Raw genomic sequence first — 19,777 nt, forward strand, 5'->3', positions numbered from 1 at the left:
TCCATCTTGAATTGGATAGGCCTAATAGGAACAGGGGTGTGCCCCTCTCCCCACAGGGATGTGCCCAGACCTCAGTAACGCCCTTAAATTCAGTATTTAAGGGCTCCCCTGAACATGGTTCCTCAAATTTGGCAACCTACGAAGAAGAAGGACTGAAGAGCCGTGCAGCAGTGGAGAAGAAGATGATGACTGACTTAGCTCCAGCCCTACCGGCCTGTCTCCTCCTGCAGCAACCTTGCTCCAATAAACCGGTGTGGCCCACATTCAACCACCTCCAAGAACACCGGGAACCTGTGCTGACTTCAACAAGACTCTTGTCTCTCGTGGACACCGGATTTTTGTCCAACCAAAAAACCTTTACAAGGACTCTAGATCTAGGCGGATCCACGATACATGCACCACTCTGCACCCGATGCCCACGGCTGAGTCCCGGTGGACCACCGGCCCACTGAAGTCTCCCCGGCGGTCCCGACCTGGGATTCAGCATTGGACAACATCCCCTGAGCAGCCCCCTCGATGCCTACAGCTTCAACCTTAAGGGTCCCTTGAGCAAGTGAGAAAACCCGACGCATAAAACACCCCTGCACCCGCAGGCCCCGGGCCTTGGTGTGCCCAACCAGCGGTGTCTCAGCATCCCCCCCACTATCTAACTCACCTCTCCAGTCGTGGGACTCCTTCAGCCAGCCTTCGAAACCGAGACTGCAGCTGTTTTGTCCAACTAAGGATCTCCATTGGTTTCAACAGGACCCGCAAGGCCTCCTTTGCACTGTGCACCCAGCCACCTCCGTGTCGCTGGTGGTGCAGTCTCAGTGCTCCTTGGTGGTCCCTCCAGCACTGAGCTTAACCCCAAGGGCCTGTGTCCCTCAACCACAAGTACTTACCTATTACAGGTGCCTCTTCAAGGTGCCCCCGGCCTCCGTAGGATAACATTGGCCGAGTGACGTCTGCACCCGGCTGCGCCAGTGAGCTGGTGGGTCAGTTCCTACCTTGGTCAGATCCTCACCCAGTGTTGACCAAAACCCATGGAGGTTGAACCTCAAACCCGTTTACTTACCTGTAAGTTACTCACCGGTCTTTTTCTCATAGGATTGCATTGGTCTCTCACTGTATTGTACTAAGTGTGATCCTGAATACAAAGTATATTTTTCTGTGCTGAAAAGCATTTCATGCACGTGTAAAGTATTGTTTGATGCCATGCAAACCTATTGCGAGTAATTTGAAAGTATTGCATAAAAGTCCACTGACCTGTAACTGAGTTCAACTTGGTTCCTAGAAATAAAAGTAGCTAATGTAATATTTTTCTACAACCATTGGCCTGGAGTCAGTTATTGAGAGTGTGTTACTGCCTGCTGAGTATGTACACCAAATGCATTCACACTACCCTCTGATAAGCCTAACTGCTCAGCCCAGCTACAACTAGATTGAGAGTAAGGTATTAGCCACTTTAACATCTGCTATACCCACTGTACTCTGTGCACACTATACCTCTTTTTGGTATAGTATTTACAGAGCCAGCTACCTACAATGTGATGACGCATGTAATGTAGTTGTACTACAGTTGGAGCTAGAATGGAGCCCTAACAGGACCTAGTATGCTGTGGCTGTAATCTGAGGGCCTAACATGAAATAAAGAACTTACCTCTAATCTGAATAGCTCATGTAAAGTTTCTGCCCCCCAACAACATCAAGGCACTAATGTATTGCAACTGGTGTATAGGCATTTCTGCCATAAGACAATCCTCTATATGCTAAGCCTTCACCTTTCCAGATATGGAAGCTGCAGTATTTCCTTTTGTAGGTTTAAGTAGAAATGAACTATCAATGGTAGCTAGGTCCAAGCTGCTTTGTGAACTTCAAAGTAACAGAAAGGAGGAGCTGAATTACAAAATTATAAAACACAAATAACTCACTTGTTCGTCTTTAAGATGGGAAAAACGGTATTGCCGACGCCACACCCGACCTATGGGATAAAATACATGGGACAAAAATCCAGTGGTTTAGATCAAGCAAACCGGAAGTTAAGCAACACATTTTTAATCTGCTTTGCATGCAAGCTTTTTTGTGTTGTTTTGTTCAAAATGCTGCAGGAAATTCATTTTTTTAGCCAGAATACATCAACATCTATTTTTGTGTGTGTAACTGTTTTATGTTCTTTTAGGTCCCTTGTTTATCTACTTTTTTTTACTGAAATGGGTAATGTGCAAAAAATACATACCATACCAACTGCAATCTCATACTCCTTATAGTGCATTAATGAATATTCCTGAGTGTGACTACCCAATCCAGCTTGTTAATTTACAGAAAGATATGTAGTTCACTTTCTATGTTCAACCCCATGTGTACTGTTCTGAGTCTATTGATCCACTTGGCTTCATTCTGTCTTAATCTCAATTCTTTATTTCCACCCCTAGTGCATTTGTCTAGCCTCTGTATTACATGGAATTCAAATTCCATCCCCTTGGGGGAATTTAGATTATACTGGACCATTATTTGCTTGCTGTAGGCAACCCATTACCAACTATTGGTATGCAGGGTACTATGTGATATCGAACTCCTCATTTTAAAATTGAGAAAGGACCAGATAGGTTCTGGGACAATAACTTAATGCAATATTTATGTATTGTGGATCAACTGTGAAACCTTATGAAAAGTCAATAATGACTAATTTACTTGAGAAATATGTCACCACTATCAATAGATTGTATATAGGTAGGGAGTTCTGAAAATAAACAGATCTCTGTAACTATTTGTTAACCCCTTGGCTGCTGGGGTAATTCCGTCTTGGCGCTGGGGGAGGGGGGGCACGCGGCGCCGCCATGCTCGTGACGGAACCACTCCGTCACGAGTGACGGGCACGCTGTGCTTGTGACGGAGTGGTTCCGTCACGACCCCCGCCCGCTCAATAAAACGGCTGCGCAGGCGCAGAATTGATGCCGCGTAAGCGGGGTGGCTGCGCTGTGATGGAACTACTCCGTCACCAGCACAGCGTGTCCGTGGCTCGTGACGGAGTGGTTCCGTCACGAGCACAGAAGGGGTTAATGGAAGCATGCGATGAGATATGTTCTTTTTGTTTCGTGCCATGCCTATCTTGCTTAGTTAGTTTGGAGGTCTCTTGAATTTCATGCTATACAACAGAATCTAAGATACATGTTTAATTGTTTTTACAGCCCTGAGGAAGTCCATGTGGGACGAAACGCATTGGCTGGGCAGATGTTTGCATTCATGAAATTATTTGTAATAAAAGAAACATTTGAATAAAACACCTTTCAAGGCTCCCTTCGCTATACTTTTTTGGAATTGTAAGGATTGAAAGACATTTACTGTATTTGACTTATGACTTGTTCAGATTTGTATGCTCCCTGACAACATTTTTGTTCATTGATAGAGGAATCGGTTTTTCTCTTATATATGACTTCTAAGTAATGGGGTTACGCCAGGTTGAGCATTATTGCAGCATTAGATAGATTGAGAAACTCTTGCCCACCAGCCGCGGTCGGTAGGGGAGTACCTGCCGGGGCGGTGACGTGGGGAGGGGCAGGGTGGGGGTTAGTAATGTATGGATAATGGAAGTTTGCAGGTAAGTAAACATTTAAATAAATCAAACGAATTTCGTTGCGCGCACTGCATTGCATTTGGTGATGCAGTGCACGCAACGAAATTCCCCCTCTACTCAGGATGCTAGGCTCAATACTCAACAGAAGCTACCCTCACATAAGTTGCAAATTTCATCACATTCAGCCATCATAACCACCTCTCTTCAATCCTCATACTCCGTGACCTATCTGCTGCTTTTAACACCATTAACAATGCTACCTTACCTACTTTCGCGAAACATTAGATGTTCACAATTCTGCACTAAAGGGGTTGTCTTCTCACCTCTCCAATCTCGCTCTCTATCTCCTGGAATTCTAGACCCTCACCCCTAACTCTGTGAGATACCCAATGTTCAGTCCCAAATTCTCTCCCCCCCTTAACACTATCCCTCTTGACAATATTATCTCCTAATTTGGCTTCTGATACCACCTATCTGCAGATAACACCCACATATATTTTCCATTTTCAACTGTCGTGCCACTTTTTCAAGAACTTACATCTGTATTTTTTACTGTTATTTATTACTGGATGATGTTACAGTACCGGATATTTAATTCCTTAAAAACTGCCCATTATTTTCTTTTGTCGTCCACACCTATGCCCTTCCATTGCTCCATCTATTTCCCATCAAATTAACATCTGCAACTTTTCATCACCTCCATAGCGATTGCAGATCCTCACCAATTCCTAAAAATAAGTAGGGTACAATCATTCATTCCATTTCACATAACTAAAGCACTAATAGTAGGTTAAACTATTGCAACATCATACTTGTCAGTCTCCCAGAGAACTCCTTCCTTACACTAGACGAGGTTCTCTATTTCGCCACTAGGATTGTATATAACTTCCCTAACACATATCCACTCAACTTATCATTAAGTTGCCTAACTCTCTGTCAAAACAGGTCCCTCTTCAAACGGCTAAGAATGGTATACAATGCCATTCACCGTCAAGCCCCACGGTAACCTTACTAACTGCTTTAATCACTACACCCACAACCGCAATGTAAAAATTAACCAAATCTACTATCTCCTAACCCTTCTAAACTCTCCATGCGCCGTATCTAGATTGTGTTCATTCAACCTACAAGGACCTCACAACTGCTCTCGTCCCCATGGCAAAAGTTTTATTAGTTTAGGTGGGAGAAGCAAAAAAGTATTTTATCTCGGCTACTGGTAATCACTCTGGACTGGATTGCAATCTATCATGTTTTACCCACTGCAACACTACAAAACATTAGGCTAGTTATAGCTATTACTAAAGGGTCAGAGGCTTAAATTGACTACTGCCATGCAACCACTAGATCATATGCACAGAAGGGAATTAAGATCCATGCAACACCCTTAAACCCATGTAGATTTTTCTATTCCTTGGTCAATGCACAAAATTAGTGAGGCTAGTCTAGTGGTGTGAGTCCAGTTAGGAATCGCATAGTTTTCTTCATTTAACAAAAAAGCCCTTTCAAGCATGTATCTGGACCCTAATAACATAGGACAGTAAATGTGGTGGGTAATCTATATACCAGACGGAAAAAGGTGAACTGTCAGATATTCAATAGGCTTTTGTGTCTTGTTAGACCTTGATGGTGAAACACAGCTAACCCCGGGACAAACCAGAGCAGAGGGCACAGCAAACAGGAGGTGACATTGCTGGGGTGTAGGGGGTTTTCATTAAACTTGGGCGGAGTATGCGGAGTGAAAAAAAAACTCTGCCTTTCTATGCGGAGCTCCGCAAGCAGCGGAGTGCGTTAGATAAATTTAGTTTGTGGTGATTTGTGTGCCAGATGCTTGCCCGCACTGTGCAATCATCGCAAAAGGCACCATGCACTGCGCAAGCGAGCCCTGCTTCCATTCTACCGCTCATGTAGATTTTTACTCCAGCAGCAGCTTTCTCAACGCGAACGGGCGGTTTCTCAGCACCAGCGGTCGTGAGCATAGGCGACCACTCGCAATGAGAAATCTGACTGCCCGCACTGCGAAATCTCGCCGGGAGACTAATTTTCCACGCTCGCGCTCTCCAACTTGATGTTGACAATCGCAAACGAGGAAAATCACGCCGGGATGTGAATTTTCCTCGCTTGCCAACTTGACATTGACGAACGCGGCGAGGGGAAAAAAACTCTGTGAGCTCCGCGGAGTACGGAAAACTCAGCGAGAGGAGTTCACTGCCCAGACTTAGTTTTCATGTGCTTAACGTGCTCCAAATGTCATGTAACTTTACTGATTTCATGGTCTACACTCACTGTGATCAGAATGAGGCACGATAATATTCTACAGCATTGATAACAATCTATAGAACCAAGTATGGTATGACTATGTCAGTAATTAACTGGATAAGTGTGGCTCAATGGTTAGAGCGGCAGACCCTGATGCAGAGGTCTAGCCCGGGACCAGGGTTCAATTCCCCGCCTCGGCGGGTCTTGGGCTCAAAAATTCTACGGACCTGATAATTCTCGCCTCGGTGCCTATTCCAATCATGGAGTCTCACTCTGCAACTCTGGGCAATAGCTTGCTTAATCTCCACAACGGCCCCCACAACGCTAAGGATGCCTGGCCTCCACCTTGGGGGTGCCCAGGAGTGGACACCTCACAGGGAAAGCCAGGATGGGTTCCACAGCGGTATTCGTACAAGCGCCTTGAGACCCTTGCGGGTGAGTAGTGCGCTATACAAATATCAATTTACATTTACAAATTGCAATGAAAGCACTTAAAAAACCGAATTCTCTTGACACTGGCTTTACAAAAAACTCCCAACAAAAAATAAAACTTTTACACAGAGAAAAATCATACTACAGTGGGATCGCTTGGTTGTTTTTAAACATCTATCCATGTGTATTTGGTAAACAACTTTCAGCCAATGACCAATTCCTACTAAGAAATAGATGGCCATGGAAGAGGAAACAACATAAACTACAAGGAGAAGAGGGCCTGACTGGATAATGGAGAGCCTGCAGATTTTCTGCAGCACTGCACTGGCGACTTCATGCCCCCACATATATATTTTATCGTTCTATTCTGGGTTCCTTACTGGTTTATCTCTGAAACTCTTCTCTCAAAGACAACTATGTACAAAAGAGCGTGACAATTACCAGACCTTTTTTTTTTACATTTTGGTTACCAACTCAATTTAGTTTAGAAGAGAATTAAAAATCACTACTGTCAAAAAACTGTTTGAGGCCTCAATGAAACAAGTGCATGGCCTCAAAACAGGTATCTGTGTTGTCTGACACAAACCTACCATTACAACAACTCTTTGTTCCCAGGCAGCCCTGCCAGCTTAATCAATCAATCAATCAAGGACATTTATAGAGCGCACTACTTACCCGTAGGATCTCAAGGCGCTTGGGGGGGGGGGGGGGTGCCGTTACTGCTCGAACAGCCAGGTCTTGAGCTTCTTCCTGAAGGAGAGGTGGTCTTGGGTCAGGCGCAGGTCGGTCGGGAGGGAGTTCCAGGTCTTGGCGGCCAGGTAGGAGAAGGACCTTCCTCCTGTTGTCGCTCTTCGGATGCGGGGGACGGCGGCGAAGGCGTGGCTGGCTGATCGGAGGTGGCGTTTGGGAGCGTAGAAGTTGATACGGTTGTTGAGGTAGCTCGGGCCTTGATCGTGTAGGGCTTTGTGTGCGTGGATGAGGAGACGGAAGGTGATTCTTTTGTTGACGGGGAGCCAATGCAGGTCTCTCAGATGTCCGGAGATGTGGCTGTTTCGTGGGATGTCGAGGATGAGTCTGGCTGAGGCGTTTTGGATCCGCTGGAGTCTCTTCTGGAGCTTGGCGGTGGTTCCGGCATAGAGGGCGTTGCCGTAGTCCAGTCGGGCTAGTGACGAGGGCCTGGGTGACAGTCTTCCTGGTCTCGGTGGGGATCCACCAGAAGATCTTCCGTAGCATGCGCAGGATGTTGAAGCATGACGAGGAGACGGCGTTGACTTGTCTGGTCATGGAGAGGGAGGAGTCCAGGATGAAGCCCAGGTTGCGTGCGTGGTCCGTCGGTTTGGGTGCGGTGCCCAGGGCGGGGGGCCACCAGGAGTCGTCCCAGGCGGAGGGCGAGGAGCCCAGGATGAGGACCTCCGTCTTGTCTGAGTTCAGTTTCAGGCGGCTGGTCGTCATCCACTCGGCTACATCTTTCATCCCTTCGTGCAGGTTGGCTCTGGCGGCGGCGGGGTCGTTGGTCAGGGAGAGGATCAGCTGGGTGTCGTCGGCGTAGGAGATTATGTTGAGGCTGTGTTGACGTGCGATGGCCGCGAGGGGGCTCATGTAGACGTTGAAGAGGGTGGGACTCGGCGAGGATCCTTGAGGGACGCCGCAGATGACTTCGGTGGCCTCTGACTTGTACGGTGGTAGGCGGACTCTCTGTGTTCTTCCGTCGAGGAAGGAGGTGATCCATTCCAGTGCCTTCTCCTGGATTCCGACGTTGCTGAGGCGCTGCACTAGGGTGCGGTGGCAGACAGTGTCGAATGCCGCGGAGAGGTCGAGGAGGATGAGGGCCGCTGTTTCTCCGTTGTCCATCAGGGCTCGGATGTCGTCGGTGGCAGCGATGAGGGCGGTCTCGGTGCTGGGGTTGGCTCGGAAGCCAGACTGAGGGGTCGAGGGATCCATTCGTCTCGAGGAAGGCGGCCAGCTGTTTGTTGACGGTCTTCTCGATGACTTTGGCCGGGAACGGGAGGAGCGAGATGGGGCGGTAACTCTTGAGTTCGGTGGGGTCCGCTGTAGGTTTCTTGAGTAGAGCGCTGAGTTCGGCGTGCTTCCAGCTCTCAGGGAAGGTGGCGGTGTCGAAGGAGGTGTTGATAATGTCCCGCAGGTGGGGTGCGATGACAGCGTCGGCCTTGTTGAAGACGTGGTGAGGGCAGGGGTCGGTCGGAGATTCGGAGTGGACGGAGTTCATTGTGCGGACGGTGTCTTCGGTGCTGATCGGATTCCAGGCGCGGAGGGTGGTGGTGGGTGGTGTTGCTGCGGTCGTGGCGTGCGTCGGTTGGATGCTGAAGCTGTTGTGTATGTCCGCGATCTTGTTGTGGAAGTAGGAGGCGAGGGAGTTGCAGAGGTCTTGCGAAGGGGTGATGTCGTTGTTTCCGGCGTTGGGGTTGGAGAGCTCTTTCACGATGTTGAAGAGTTCCTTGCAGTTGTGTGCGTTGTTGTCCAGCCGGTCCTTGTATGCAGTTTTCTTGGTGGCGCGGATCAGTTGGTGGTGCTTCCGGGTGGCAAGCTTGAGGGTGGTCATGTTGTCCAGTGTTGGTTCCCTTCTCCAGACTTTCTCGAGGGCTCGGCAGTTCTTCTTGGAGCTCTTGAGTTCGTCGGTGAACCATGGGGCTTTTTTGCTGCCGGGTCTGCTGGGCGGGATCCTCAGAGGGGCGAGTTCATCCACGCAGTTGCTGATCCACTTCGTGAGGTTGTCGGCGGCCTGGCTGGGGTTCGCTGAGCTGGCAGGAGGGTGCTGGCTCAGGGAAGCGGTGAGCTGGTCGGCTGTGATCTTGATCTTCATGCCGGAGGCAGAGTGTACTGGCAGTGCCACATTAGAAGCTGCATTATGGGCACAGTGCACGTAATGTGAATTAACATAAGTGACCCTTCAAAGAGGCTGCTTACAGTCTAACTAAAAAGCGAGTGACAGACTCATCCAACTCACAAGGAGAATCCCATCGACTGCACCGGATGATGAAGCTTAAACATTATCTGCTATCACATGAAATAGGTGCCAACAAAGTAGGTTATCTGTAAGAAACCCGTTCTCACAACAGTATCCCAATATCAGAGTTTCTTGACATAGTCACATAGTAGATCTTTCACACTACAGCCCAACACAACCCATCAGTAGTAGGTTTGGAACACCTGGATTGACGGTGGTATAAGAAATAGGGAAGATTGGATGCTTTCAATGAATAAATCATGTATGAGAAGTTTACAAGACAAATCAAGCCATACGATTTATCAACTCTACATTATAAATTGGGTGTTAAAAACAACATAGTGAGATATTACCTCCAGGATACGGTAAGAAGCAGAGGAGCCAGGGAAATCCTCATCACCAAGTTTCAGGTCTTCAATAGCAAGTGTTTCTGTCAACTCAGAACTGGGCTCCTTTTTTTGGGATGTGCTGTTGCACGTAAAGTTCTGTGCTGAAGCTGCTTTGGTGCCACCATCTTGGTCTTTACAGCACCGTCCCTGCCCAATGCACCCAATTGCAGTCCCCTGTGATGACAGATTGTCATGTGTAGATTTCTCGGTTTCATTTCGGGTCTGGTTTGGTGCAAGTTCAGGAAATTCTGTGAAAAGCCAATGCCTGTCTTTGAAAAATCGGTTTTCATGGAGGGAATAAAATTTGTCCCAGAATCCGTGAGCACCAACTTCATATTCAGCTGTGAACGAGAAGAAAAAGGTTATATACCAGCATCAGATGTAGAAAAATAAAACGTAAACCGGCAATAAGGTATTCAGAGACTTTTCATTAAAAATGATAGTTAGCTACAGAAGTAAGTTTAACCACATCTGTCTTGATGACAACAAAGTCCTACACCCTAGTCGGAGACCGACAAGCTCAGAATCCTGCGACTTATAAGTTGCCAAAATCACCTGAGTGAGATACTGATACCGCGTGGTTGTGTTTTTACCATATGAGGTTTGTGACCCCCATTCCTAACTTGCAAAGTCACACTGGGTATCACTGTGTGGTTGCGATTTTACCACATTAAAATCACAGACTGTCTCCTGTACAACCAGTTATCCCCACACAAAATCTTCAAAGGTGAGGCTGGAGAACTTTGCGTAGGGAACTACAACGGTTTTGAGTGCAGGTTTTGTTAAATTCTGAATCCATACTAGGGCGCAAATTTGTTTCACTTAATTTCTGATTCCAAGTTTGAATGGGACTCACTGAAGCCAGAAATTGCAGTATAGGGTTTTTAGTAAGGTTACCAGCCAAATGCTTTTGAACTGGTCAGTGAATTTTAAACCACTCAAAAGCTTTATATGCGGAATTCATGCTAAGCAAGGCTATCACCATGAACTCCTACCAGTACTATTGGAGACTGTGATGTTTTGTTCAGTTGAGCAGGTGAATTTTGGCGACTGAAGTATTTGCAGCTATGCGCCTAAGCAAAAGAACTGACCAATGAAGACCACTCATCTCATCTGTCCATCATCGGCTGCCAAAAACTATGTTCTGTCTGGAGCATTTGCCTGTTTGCTCACCCTATGCACCACCTCCTCTGTACATCCAACCTTGCGAAGACTTTGACAGACCTGGTTGGGAGAGGACTGCCAACAGACCCAAAGTGATGCTTAGTACATTTTCTAGACTTCTCTATCATACGCTAACATGGACTTCATGTTAACAGTTGGACACACTAATTAACACTGAAAAAGCTACATTCTTCTTTTAACAGTTTTACCTTTATAGATTTTAAGTGAACTGTTTTAGTTACTAGCTAATATATGATCATTTTTATGTACTTGATTTCGTCCAATAATTTGTATATTTTTTTTTAATGTTTTGCTTTTACCTCTGTATGTTATGCCTAACATTTGCTTGGGCCTGCTTTCTAAGCGGCATCTCTCCACCACTGGCAATCGCGCTCACATCTGAAAGCAAAGGAGCTGCCACTGGTCGAACCTAAGGCGGAGGAGCGTCACGCCACTGGTCACATAGAAAAATAAAATGATAATAATGTATCGTTATTATCATTTAAGTTTTCCAATAGCAGTCATCGCTCTCAGGGCGGGGTAGCCAGAATAGGAGCGAGTAGTGGTTTGCACTCCCTAAGTGTGTATGACTGCTTGGCCGGCTCTCTTGAGGGGATGTGCTCAAGACTACAGGTGGTAGTAGTAACGTAAAGTCCATAAGGTCTGACTCCATTCCGGTCAGAACCTTCAATTCATCTTGGACTACACTCCTTCCAAATCCTGCCATCAGGGCCAGACTGGGAACTAAAATCGGCTCTGGCAAAGTGCTCAGCCGGCCCCCCGTGGGGAGGTTGGGGGTGCGACCGAGCTCTTTGCCGGGGCCGGTTTTCAGCTGATTTTGTTACAGGGCCGATTTTGCAGCTTTGCTGCAAAAACGGCCCTGTAACAAAAACGGCCCCCAGGGGCCCAAAACCGGCCCCAACCCTTGCGGCGCACCGGGGGATTGCCCGGTGCCCGCAACGGCCAGGCCGGGCCTGCCTGCCTGCCACATCTGCGGTAAACAATAATAACATGAATGTAATCATCCCATTATCATTCGCTGAAATGAAGAGGGGACAGAAAGTGTCACGGAGTTCCCATAATGACCAAGCAATAACACCTGATGAAACATGCAGTCTGGAACAAGTATCAATACGTCAAGGCCATCAAGAAACATCCCCAGATAAGTCATCAAAGAGGTGTAATTCAAATTGACGTCCCCTCATTTCTCCTTTTCTTGAAGATAAGTCTAGGACCACTTCTCTGGCGCCTATAATCTATATACTAGATTCCTAAAACGATGTCAGTGGTTTTCTTCCCTGATAACGTTTAGTATTTAAGGACCACCACTCAACCCCTTAGGTAAAGAGGTCCTCCAGCTCAGATTATCCTGCAAGATACCATCAAAAGACGATCTTGGTTATTGCCGGCATTTAGAGAAGCTGATGCATCCTGCCTGAAGTTGATAAGAGCAGAGTACCCGAGGAGAGCTGCTACTGCAGCGCGTGTGCCTTTCACAGGGACAAGTCCTCCATGGCTCTTCTGATAAGGACAGCTCGAGGTATGCAGTGTGCCTCTTCTCCTCAAGAAATTCTAGTTCGCAAGTTGCTCTAGTATATGCTCTCCTAGAGTGGTGCATAGAAGTAGATTTTGGGTGTTGGGCTTTTAGATTACATTTTAACCAGGTTAGAAATTTTAATTTTATTCTCGTTGTTTGCAATGTTCCTTCTTGCTGTTTTAATGATATCTTGTGTGATTTTAGATGTACTGTGAAGAACTGTAATATGATTGCACCGATTCTGATAAATATGGCAAATCAGGCAATTTAGAGTTAGGTTTAGAACATATCAGACCTAGTTAAGCTGTGTGAATGTCACACTTGTGGTAGGAATTTTGGAAAGTATTGAAAATAATATAGCTTCTGCCACAAATGTAATAAATGACTATACAGCTTTGTTCAAGCATTTGCTGCATGACGGGAATAGGGATCCCTATATGGGTGACGTGTCTGAAGCTTCAACAAAGAAACTTCTCGAAGGAGAACGGAGAAAACTGGTTGAAGACAAAAACAGCAGTGCAAGAAGGCAATTATGGGTGCAAATGTGCTTTGAAACTAGAAAAATTGGATGCTAATGATTTTGACTCTGGTTGTTCGTGGTAGTTTGGTCAGCACAACTAAACTTAGCAGGGGATTCTCTACTAGACAACAACATACATGTGAACTTTGTGAAAACTGCGTATGAGCGAGGAGGATTTAGAGATGAATTGGTATTCAGCAAGCACTCCCAGTACAAACTTGTAAATAGTTAATGTGTCCAATGGAGAGTTGTGTGCACAAAGAGTTCTAGTCTAAGTGGTATGTCAAGGTCTCTCACAAAATTAGAACCAACTTTGGGGTGGCACCTTCTCCTTTTGAATAACTGACTATGAGTGAGTAAGCCCCTGACTCCGGGAATAGCATTCACAAAATGTTTCTTCTTATCCTGGGTAAAATATTCAAACATTTATTAAACCACTCATCAGTGTGGCAAAATTGGAGTTGCTACTACTGGAAAAAAAGACTCGGTTTTACAAAGGGTTTCTTAACCCCTTATCATGGTGCTACCCTTCATGAGCTTGACAATAGGCACTTAAAAAAAAGGGCACTGCACTCAAATACTGTATTATGTATTGTAAGACTGCATTTGACCAGGCTGACCAGCCAGCCCTTAAAACAAAAATTTTAAGTTTCGGAAGAAATCAACCTAGCCTTTTTACACCTCATCAGCCAATGTCATTCAAAGCTCATAGTACAAGGCTGAAAATTATGTAGATATAATAATGTTACTACAATCGTAATCAATAACAAATTGTGCTGAGGTGTGTACTGGTCCCATTTAATTTGGGCTTTAATTAGTGACCTTCCTTGATTACTATGGAAAAGGCCATACTTTCCATCACGGTTACCAACTACAGAAAAAATGTATCTGGAGATGATACAGGGATCTATGAGACTGGCACAGAAATCGGAAGAATTTACAATAAAAATGATATCATGGAAAATGACATCAAAATTAAAAGTAGGTGATTTGCTAAGAAATCAAATATATATATATATATATATGTTAAACATTTGGATTAATATGTTTCTACTTTCAAGTGATTCCATCTTTTATCATCTATGAGGAACCTTCTCAGAGGATAGAACGTGAGTTGCCCAAAAGAAAATTATACTTGATTAAATACATCACAGTAATAAACATCGGCCTTCTGTAAGTATGGTTTGTTCTTTGGATCCTCTCGTTAAGGTACTTAATGCTGAAGTGATTGAAATGGCAATAGTGAGACCTCATCCGAGAGCAAATAAGTCAACAAAAATTTGAAAAAGTGCCAAAAGATCTCTGCTTACGTACAACACAGAGTCAAATAGTCACTCCTCTTGTGGCACTTCCTACTATTCTTCAAGTACAGCCCTCTGAATATAAAACACTAAATACTATTTTTTGGCAATATTTGGAAGAAGCCAGAAGTAGTATACCCTAGGGCCTTATTCTTCTGGGAAGACGATAACTGTGGTACCAATAAAGTGTGTTTTACAGATAAAGACTTGTTTTTTTTGCCTAAAATGATTACGTTATCTTATTCATGAAGCTAGAATAAAGCATGCTATGAATCCCAGTAAGAAACAAAAATTGTGCCCATCACAAAGGAGATGACTCTAGGCAAGAATCTAGACTAATTGTCTGTTAAATCTCTGATATAGCTGAAATCATGGACGAGTGCTATAACTATTTTGCCCTGTTGGTAAAGACAAGAGCTAACCCAATCTGTAGTAAGAATGCTCAAAGAACATTAGTGCACACAATGTGAGACTGCTAGGTTTATAATCATTTGAGGCAGGACATGTCTTTCAAGATTGCATTTCACTGTGAACATAGTGTAAGTATTTAAACAAATGATTTACAGAGTGTATTACATTCTGTGCAAATATTGATAGCTAAATGAATCATATTTAAGATGTATTACTTGAGTGGCATCATGAGGGCAAAACAGTGGGGTAGGAGTAAGACAGTGCGCAAAAACTACTGCAACAATTGATTTCCCACAATAGTCCTTTACATTTAATGCAAAAATTATAAATGGATGTAAAGCCATACCCAATATCATACAAAAAAAGTATTTCCTCAAGTGTCCGTTTGCCTCTGTGAAAAGTGCAAAATGAAGAATGGGGAAATATGAAGACTTTATTGGCATGAGGCTTTATTTATTAAAGCCATGGCTCGACAACATCATATTTTAGCAGTTTGGAAAAATATTGTTTAAAAAAAAAACCTTTAAGTCAACATGAATTTTTTCCCCTCATCAGACGGGCTTCCAACTGCAGTATGCAGTAGGATCAACCTACTTTGTTTCTCAAGCGGCAGCAACTGCTCACTGTTCTCCTGTACTTTCTTCTGTGCAGTTGCTTCTTGCTCCTCGGACCATTTAACATTATCCCTGTCAAAAAATAGAATTGTGAGGTCAAAACTAAACAAATCAAACACATTGTGTTAAAAATATATAAAGGATGTGGTAAGGTATATTATCCATTTTAACAATGAAATATTCGTTAGGATGATTTACATATGCAATTGGTACTGTGTATGAAGTTGCCATTCTTGCGGTGGACAGGTCATTAGCTATGTGCCAATAGAAATCTTTCTCAATGTGATTTTCTCTAGTATGGAGTCACACGCTGAGCTCTTTAAGGTGTAGGTGTCCCTCTGTATGGAATTAGAGCTCTGGTGAAGTCAACCACTGCAGTGAAGTGCACTATTTAAGAGGATGAGTCTCATTTTTGCAAGCTCTAATTGGTCGCCTTAGATGATAATGCTAAACTCAGCCTAGTGAGTGTGAAATAATGTAGGTTAAGCCTAAAACTTAGGGGCGTTAGATGAACAACAAAGTCAATAACAGGCTATCAGCATGCACAGGGAATGAATGTTATGGGCTACAATGTTCCAGAAAGTCTGAATGGGCCTCATGCTTCTGCAAACAATCTTTGAATGTAATCTTGTAGGAGTGCAATCTGCGCTTAGTCCTGTAGCCTAAGGGAGTCTGGCACATAGCAATGCCATCTGTGCTCACTGGTTGGGGGCATAGCAATTCCTGAACTAGATGGATGAACTAGCTACAGTAATTATATTAAGGACACTCTCTAGGGCGTACAGCGGGATTCCATAATCTATGCTCATTTAAGGTAAGCACATTTTTATGCCAGCACATAATATATCATCTTTGGTCCCACTAATACAAACAGAAAACTATGCTCTGTCAGTACCTTATCATCATACTGTCCACCAAGGTGCCATGGGTACAAAAACAACCCTTTTTTATTAGAGTCTATATTATTTCTTATCATTTTTGCTCAGAAAATAAAAATGTATGGAAGAAGAGAACATATGAAAACATGGTTTCATGGAACTGGAATGCCTTCAGGTTTTACATGGAGCATACCCATTACGGAGATAGCTATTTAACTCAAAGCACAGCCAAACTCTTTTTCAATGCAGGCCTGGCAAGTATCACGCATCAGGTGTGACGCTCACGCATTTCAGTGTGGTGTTCCGCATCACCGCACTGAAATGCATTGTCACGCATTCATGCCGCTCTGAAACTCTAGCTAGGCAGGGTGCCAGCGCCCGCTGCGCCGGCTCGACTGCTGGGAAGTCAGTGCAGCGTATTGCTTTCAATATAGAAATGTTATCAGGAGCAAGCAAGGGCTGCGGATTGAGGATTCAAACACGTCCAGTACTTTCTCCTCGCGGGAGGGTCGGTGCCCGATAATACTATATAGGAGACGCTGCAAGCTTGTCTCTAACTGCTCTCTACAGAGACACCTATCTACCTAATGAAATACACCAAATACCCGTTTTTTTGGGGCATAGAAGGCTTTCTTTATTCACAATACGCACTTTAAACTAGCGCCGCCAAACCTGCCTTCTGTTACTTTTCACCAGGTCACGTCAAGTCGCCACATCTATACATTGTTGCGGGGAGGAGCAGTGTCCGGTCGGTGCGCATTCTGTGGCAGGATGTTGAATTTCCTACCTGCCAACCTGGCCCCAAGACACCCGGGAAATCTCCTGCTGCATGGCCCAGAGTTAAAGGAGGAAGCCGTGTTCGAGGATTGACCACTGGCTCACTTCCTCCTGACCTTGACATGTTCTGTGCTGTGCCCTGCCCAGGCAGAGCCCAACTTGTGCCCCAAACTCAGCAAGCCGGCATGAGTCTCATAGTGAGAGCAGGTGGCACAGGCTATTGTTAGGTCAGCATGGCTCGCTGTCTGACTCTCTGAAGAGGAGACAGGCTAGATATCTCTGCGGTGCCAGGCCAGCAGCTCCTCTCGGTGGATCATTCTGACAGCTGTCAAGAAATTCAGGTAAGTTGGATATTAATTTATTAATCTTCTAGTAATTATGACATTTGGTATGTTTGTTACGAGAATGGCAGGGGGCATAGCGTCTTGGAAATGGACAAACTAACGTTGTCTGTCTGTGCTGTAAATGCAGGGCCATCTAAGGTGGAAGTTGTCTAAACTAACAGCTTTTATGATTTATAAGAGCAAAGTGTTTAATATCCTTGCTTGACAGTGTGGCAAATGAAGCAGCAGCCTTTATTTTCCCAGTGCAGTGAGACTTGTTATGTAAGAAATTAGTCAGGTGATTAATGTTCCGCTGGCGAGAGGTCAGAGTTTTCTCTAGTGGCAGTTTCAGTTTTCACTCTAACCATTAAGTAGCCCTGAGGGGAGTAAAGGGGGAGTAAAGCTTTATTCAAACAGTATTGTTATATTTCGAGTTAGTGAAGCCTTTACCTGCTGAAGTCCAAAGTTGTGGATTGAGCCTGTCTGTCTCCTAGGAGATTCTGAACAGTAGCAAGCAGCTGCCCAGACCCCACCCCCAGGCCAGCAGACCATTGGCTATTCAGCTACCAGGCAAGTCTGAGCCCTCCTCTCACACCTGCCCAGGCCCCTTAAGGCCTTGCTGGGTGCACCCCAAATCATTCTCCTCCATCTTGTGAGTTGCAGCCAACATGTGGCCCAGATTGCAGTGAGCAGAGTCCAGGAAGTGGTAAGGAGACAGACTAGTGCTGTCTCTTCCCAAGACAAAAAGTTGTTTAAAAAAGATTTTCACTTTCTGTGTTTACTGTCTATGCCTGTGGTTGTTACAGTTAAAATTTGTAGTTTTAGCCTGCCTGTAATTGCATATTTTATCACCTGTGTTGTGTTTAAAATGTGTGGTTTTCCCTGCCCATGATTGCCTTCATTTAGTGTGTTGAATTGTGGGATTTGCAGTCCAACCTCTGTAGTTTGTCCCTCTCAATCCTTGGTGACAAATCTGTTTTCCCTCCAAATTTCTCCTTTGCTCTGTGCTTAGGCCTGTGTGCTCAAACAGTGCACCCCCAGCCTCCATTTTGTGTTCACAAGCCAGTGAGGCCAGCCCCCCTGCCTCCCCCCTCCCCCCCCACTCTCCACCCCCCACCCCCCCACCCCCCCCACTCTCCCTCCCCCCCACCCCCCCTCCCCCCAACCTCCCACCCCCCCTCCCCCCAACCCCCCCCCCAACCCCCCCTCCCACTCCCCCCAACCCCCCCTCCCACTCCCCCCTCCCACCAACTCCCCCTCCCCCCCACTCCTCCTCCTCCCCCCCCACTCCCCCTCCCCCCCACTCCCCCTCCCCTCCTCTCCCCCACTCCCCCTCCCCTCCTCCCCCTCCCCCCCACTCCCCCTCCCCCCCCTACTCCCCCCCACTCCCCCTCCCCTACTCCCCCCCCACTCCCCCTCCCCTACTCCCCCCCCACTCCCCCTCCCCTACTCCCCCCCCACTCCCCCTCCCCTACTCCCCCCCCTACTCCCCCTCCCCCCCCAGCAACAGGGATTTTCTACATCAGAGGGTGCTTCTGTGAGCTGTTGAAACTGTATTTACTGGGGCTGTGCACTTAGTTTTTTGGCCAGCAGGGGGAGTAAAGCTTTATTCAAACAGTATTGTTAGATTTCGAGTTAGTGAAGCCTTTACCTGCTGATGTCCAAAGTTGTGGATTGAGCCTGTCTGTCTCCTAGGAGATTCTGAACAGGAGCAAGCAGCTTCCAACTCCCTGGCCAGCAAACCTTGTCTGAGGTTGCTGGGACCTTATATGGTGTGCTAGTGGTTGGCACATGTGTACACTGATTGGTGGTTGTATCTAGTGTTTCTATTAGGTTAGGGTTAATGTCCTCATTGGTTGGGTATTTGAGGGTTCTGATTGGTTTCTCGGTCTGTGAATCAATCATTGCAGGGTTGGGGCTAGGGTTAGGATTTCTATTGGAAGTAGGGACTAGGGCTTCCTATGTTATTGGTTGTTGGGAGTAGGGTGGGACTAGGGCTAGGGTTAGAGCTTTAATTGGAAGTAGTGATTAGGGCTTCTGGTGTGATTGGTTGTTGGACCAGTTGTGGGACTAAGAGTAGGGTTAGGCTTTCTATTGGAAGTAGGGACTAGGGCTACCTGTACCATTGGCTGCTTTGACTTGGGTTGGGACTAGTGGTAGGGCTAAGGCCTTTATTGGACGTAGAGATCAGGGTTTTTGAACTGATTGGGTGCTTGGACTAGGGTTAAGATTGGCTGTAAGGTCCTGGTCTCCTATTGGTTCTAGATGCTAGGGCTAGTGTTGTGATTGGATAGTGTTAGGGCTAGGGTTCCCATTGGCTGAAGGGGTCACCTGATTACTAGGGCTACAAAAAAGGCCAGGCTTAGGGCGTCTCAGCCCGGGCGTCGAGGACAAGGGTAGTTGCCTGTTTGGGCCTGTTAAGGGTGGAGAGGACAAGGGTAGTTGCCTGTTTGGGCCTGTTAAGGGTGTAGAGGACAAGGGTAGTTGCCTGTTTGAGCCTGTTCGAGACTGGTCAGGACTAGGGCCAGAAATGCTGCCCTTTTTCTCATTTAACAATACTCAGCCCACACCATCCACAACCACAAACAGAGCAATACACTCACACCAAATATACACCACTCGCCAAAATAACCTTTTCTAGACTCTCTCCTGCTCTA

The 19,777-nt window shown here is 45.9% G+C and overlaps 1 protein-coding gene across 1 annotated transcript in view; it reads right to left on the reverse strand.

Annotated features, from left to right (window-relative positions):
• Positions 1–19,777, reverse strand: part of METTL2A (methyltransferase 2A, tRNA N3-cytidine) — a 40,518-nt gene that overhangs the window by 18,405 nt on the left and 2,336 nt on the right. Inside the window, exons 3-5 of the mRNA XM_078645099.1 lie at positions 15,123–15,214; positions 9,560–9,936; positions 1,911–1,960 (exon numbers count right to left, since the gene is read on the reverse strand). Of these exons, the coding sequence (XP_078501225.1) occupies positions 1,911–1,960; positions 9,560–9,936; positions 15,123–15,214 (519 nt within the window). The remainder of the gene's footprint in view (positions 1–1,910; positions 1,961–9,559; positions 9,937–15,122; positions 15,215–19,777) is intronic.

The sequence above is a fragment of the Lissotriton helveticus genome, chromosome 5_1 (assembly GCF_964261635.1).
Source record: "Lissotriton helveticus chromosome 5_1, aLisHel1.1, whole genome shotgun sequence".
NCBI lineage: Eukaryota > Metazoa > Chordata > Amphibia > Caudata > Salamandridae > Lissotriton > Lissotriton helveticus.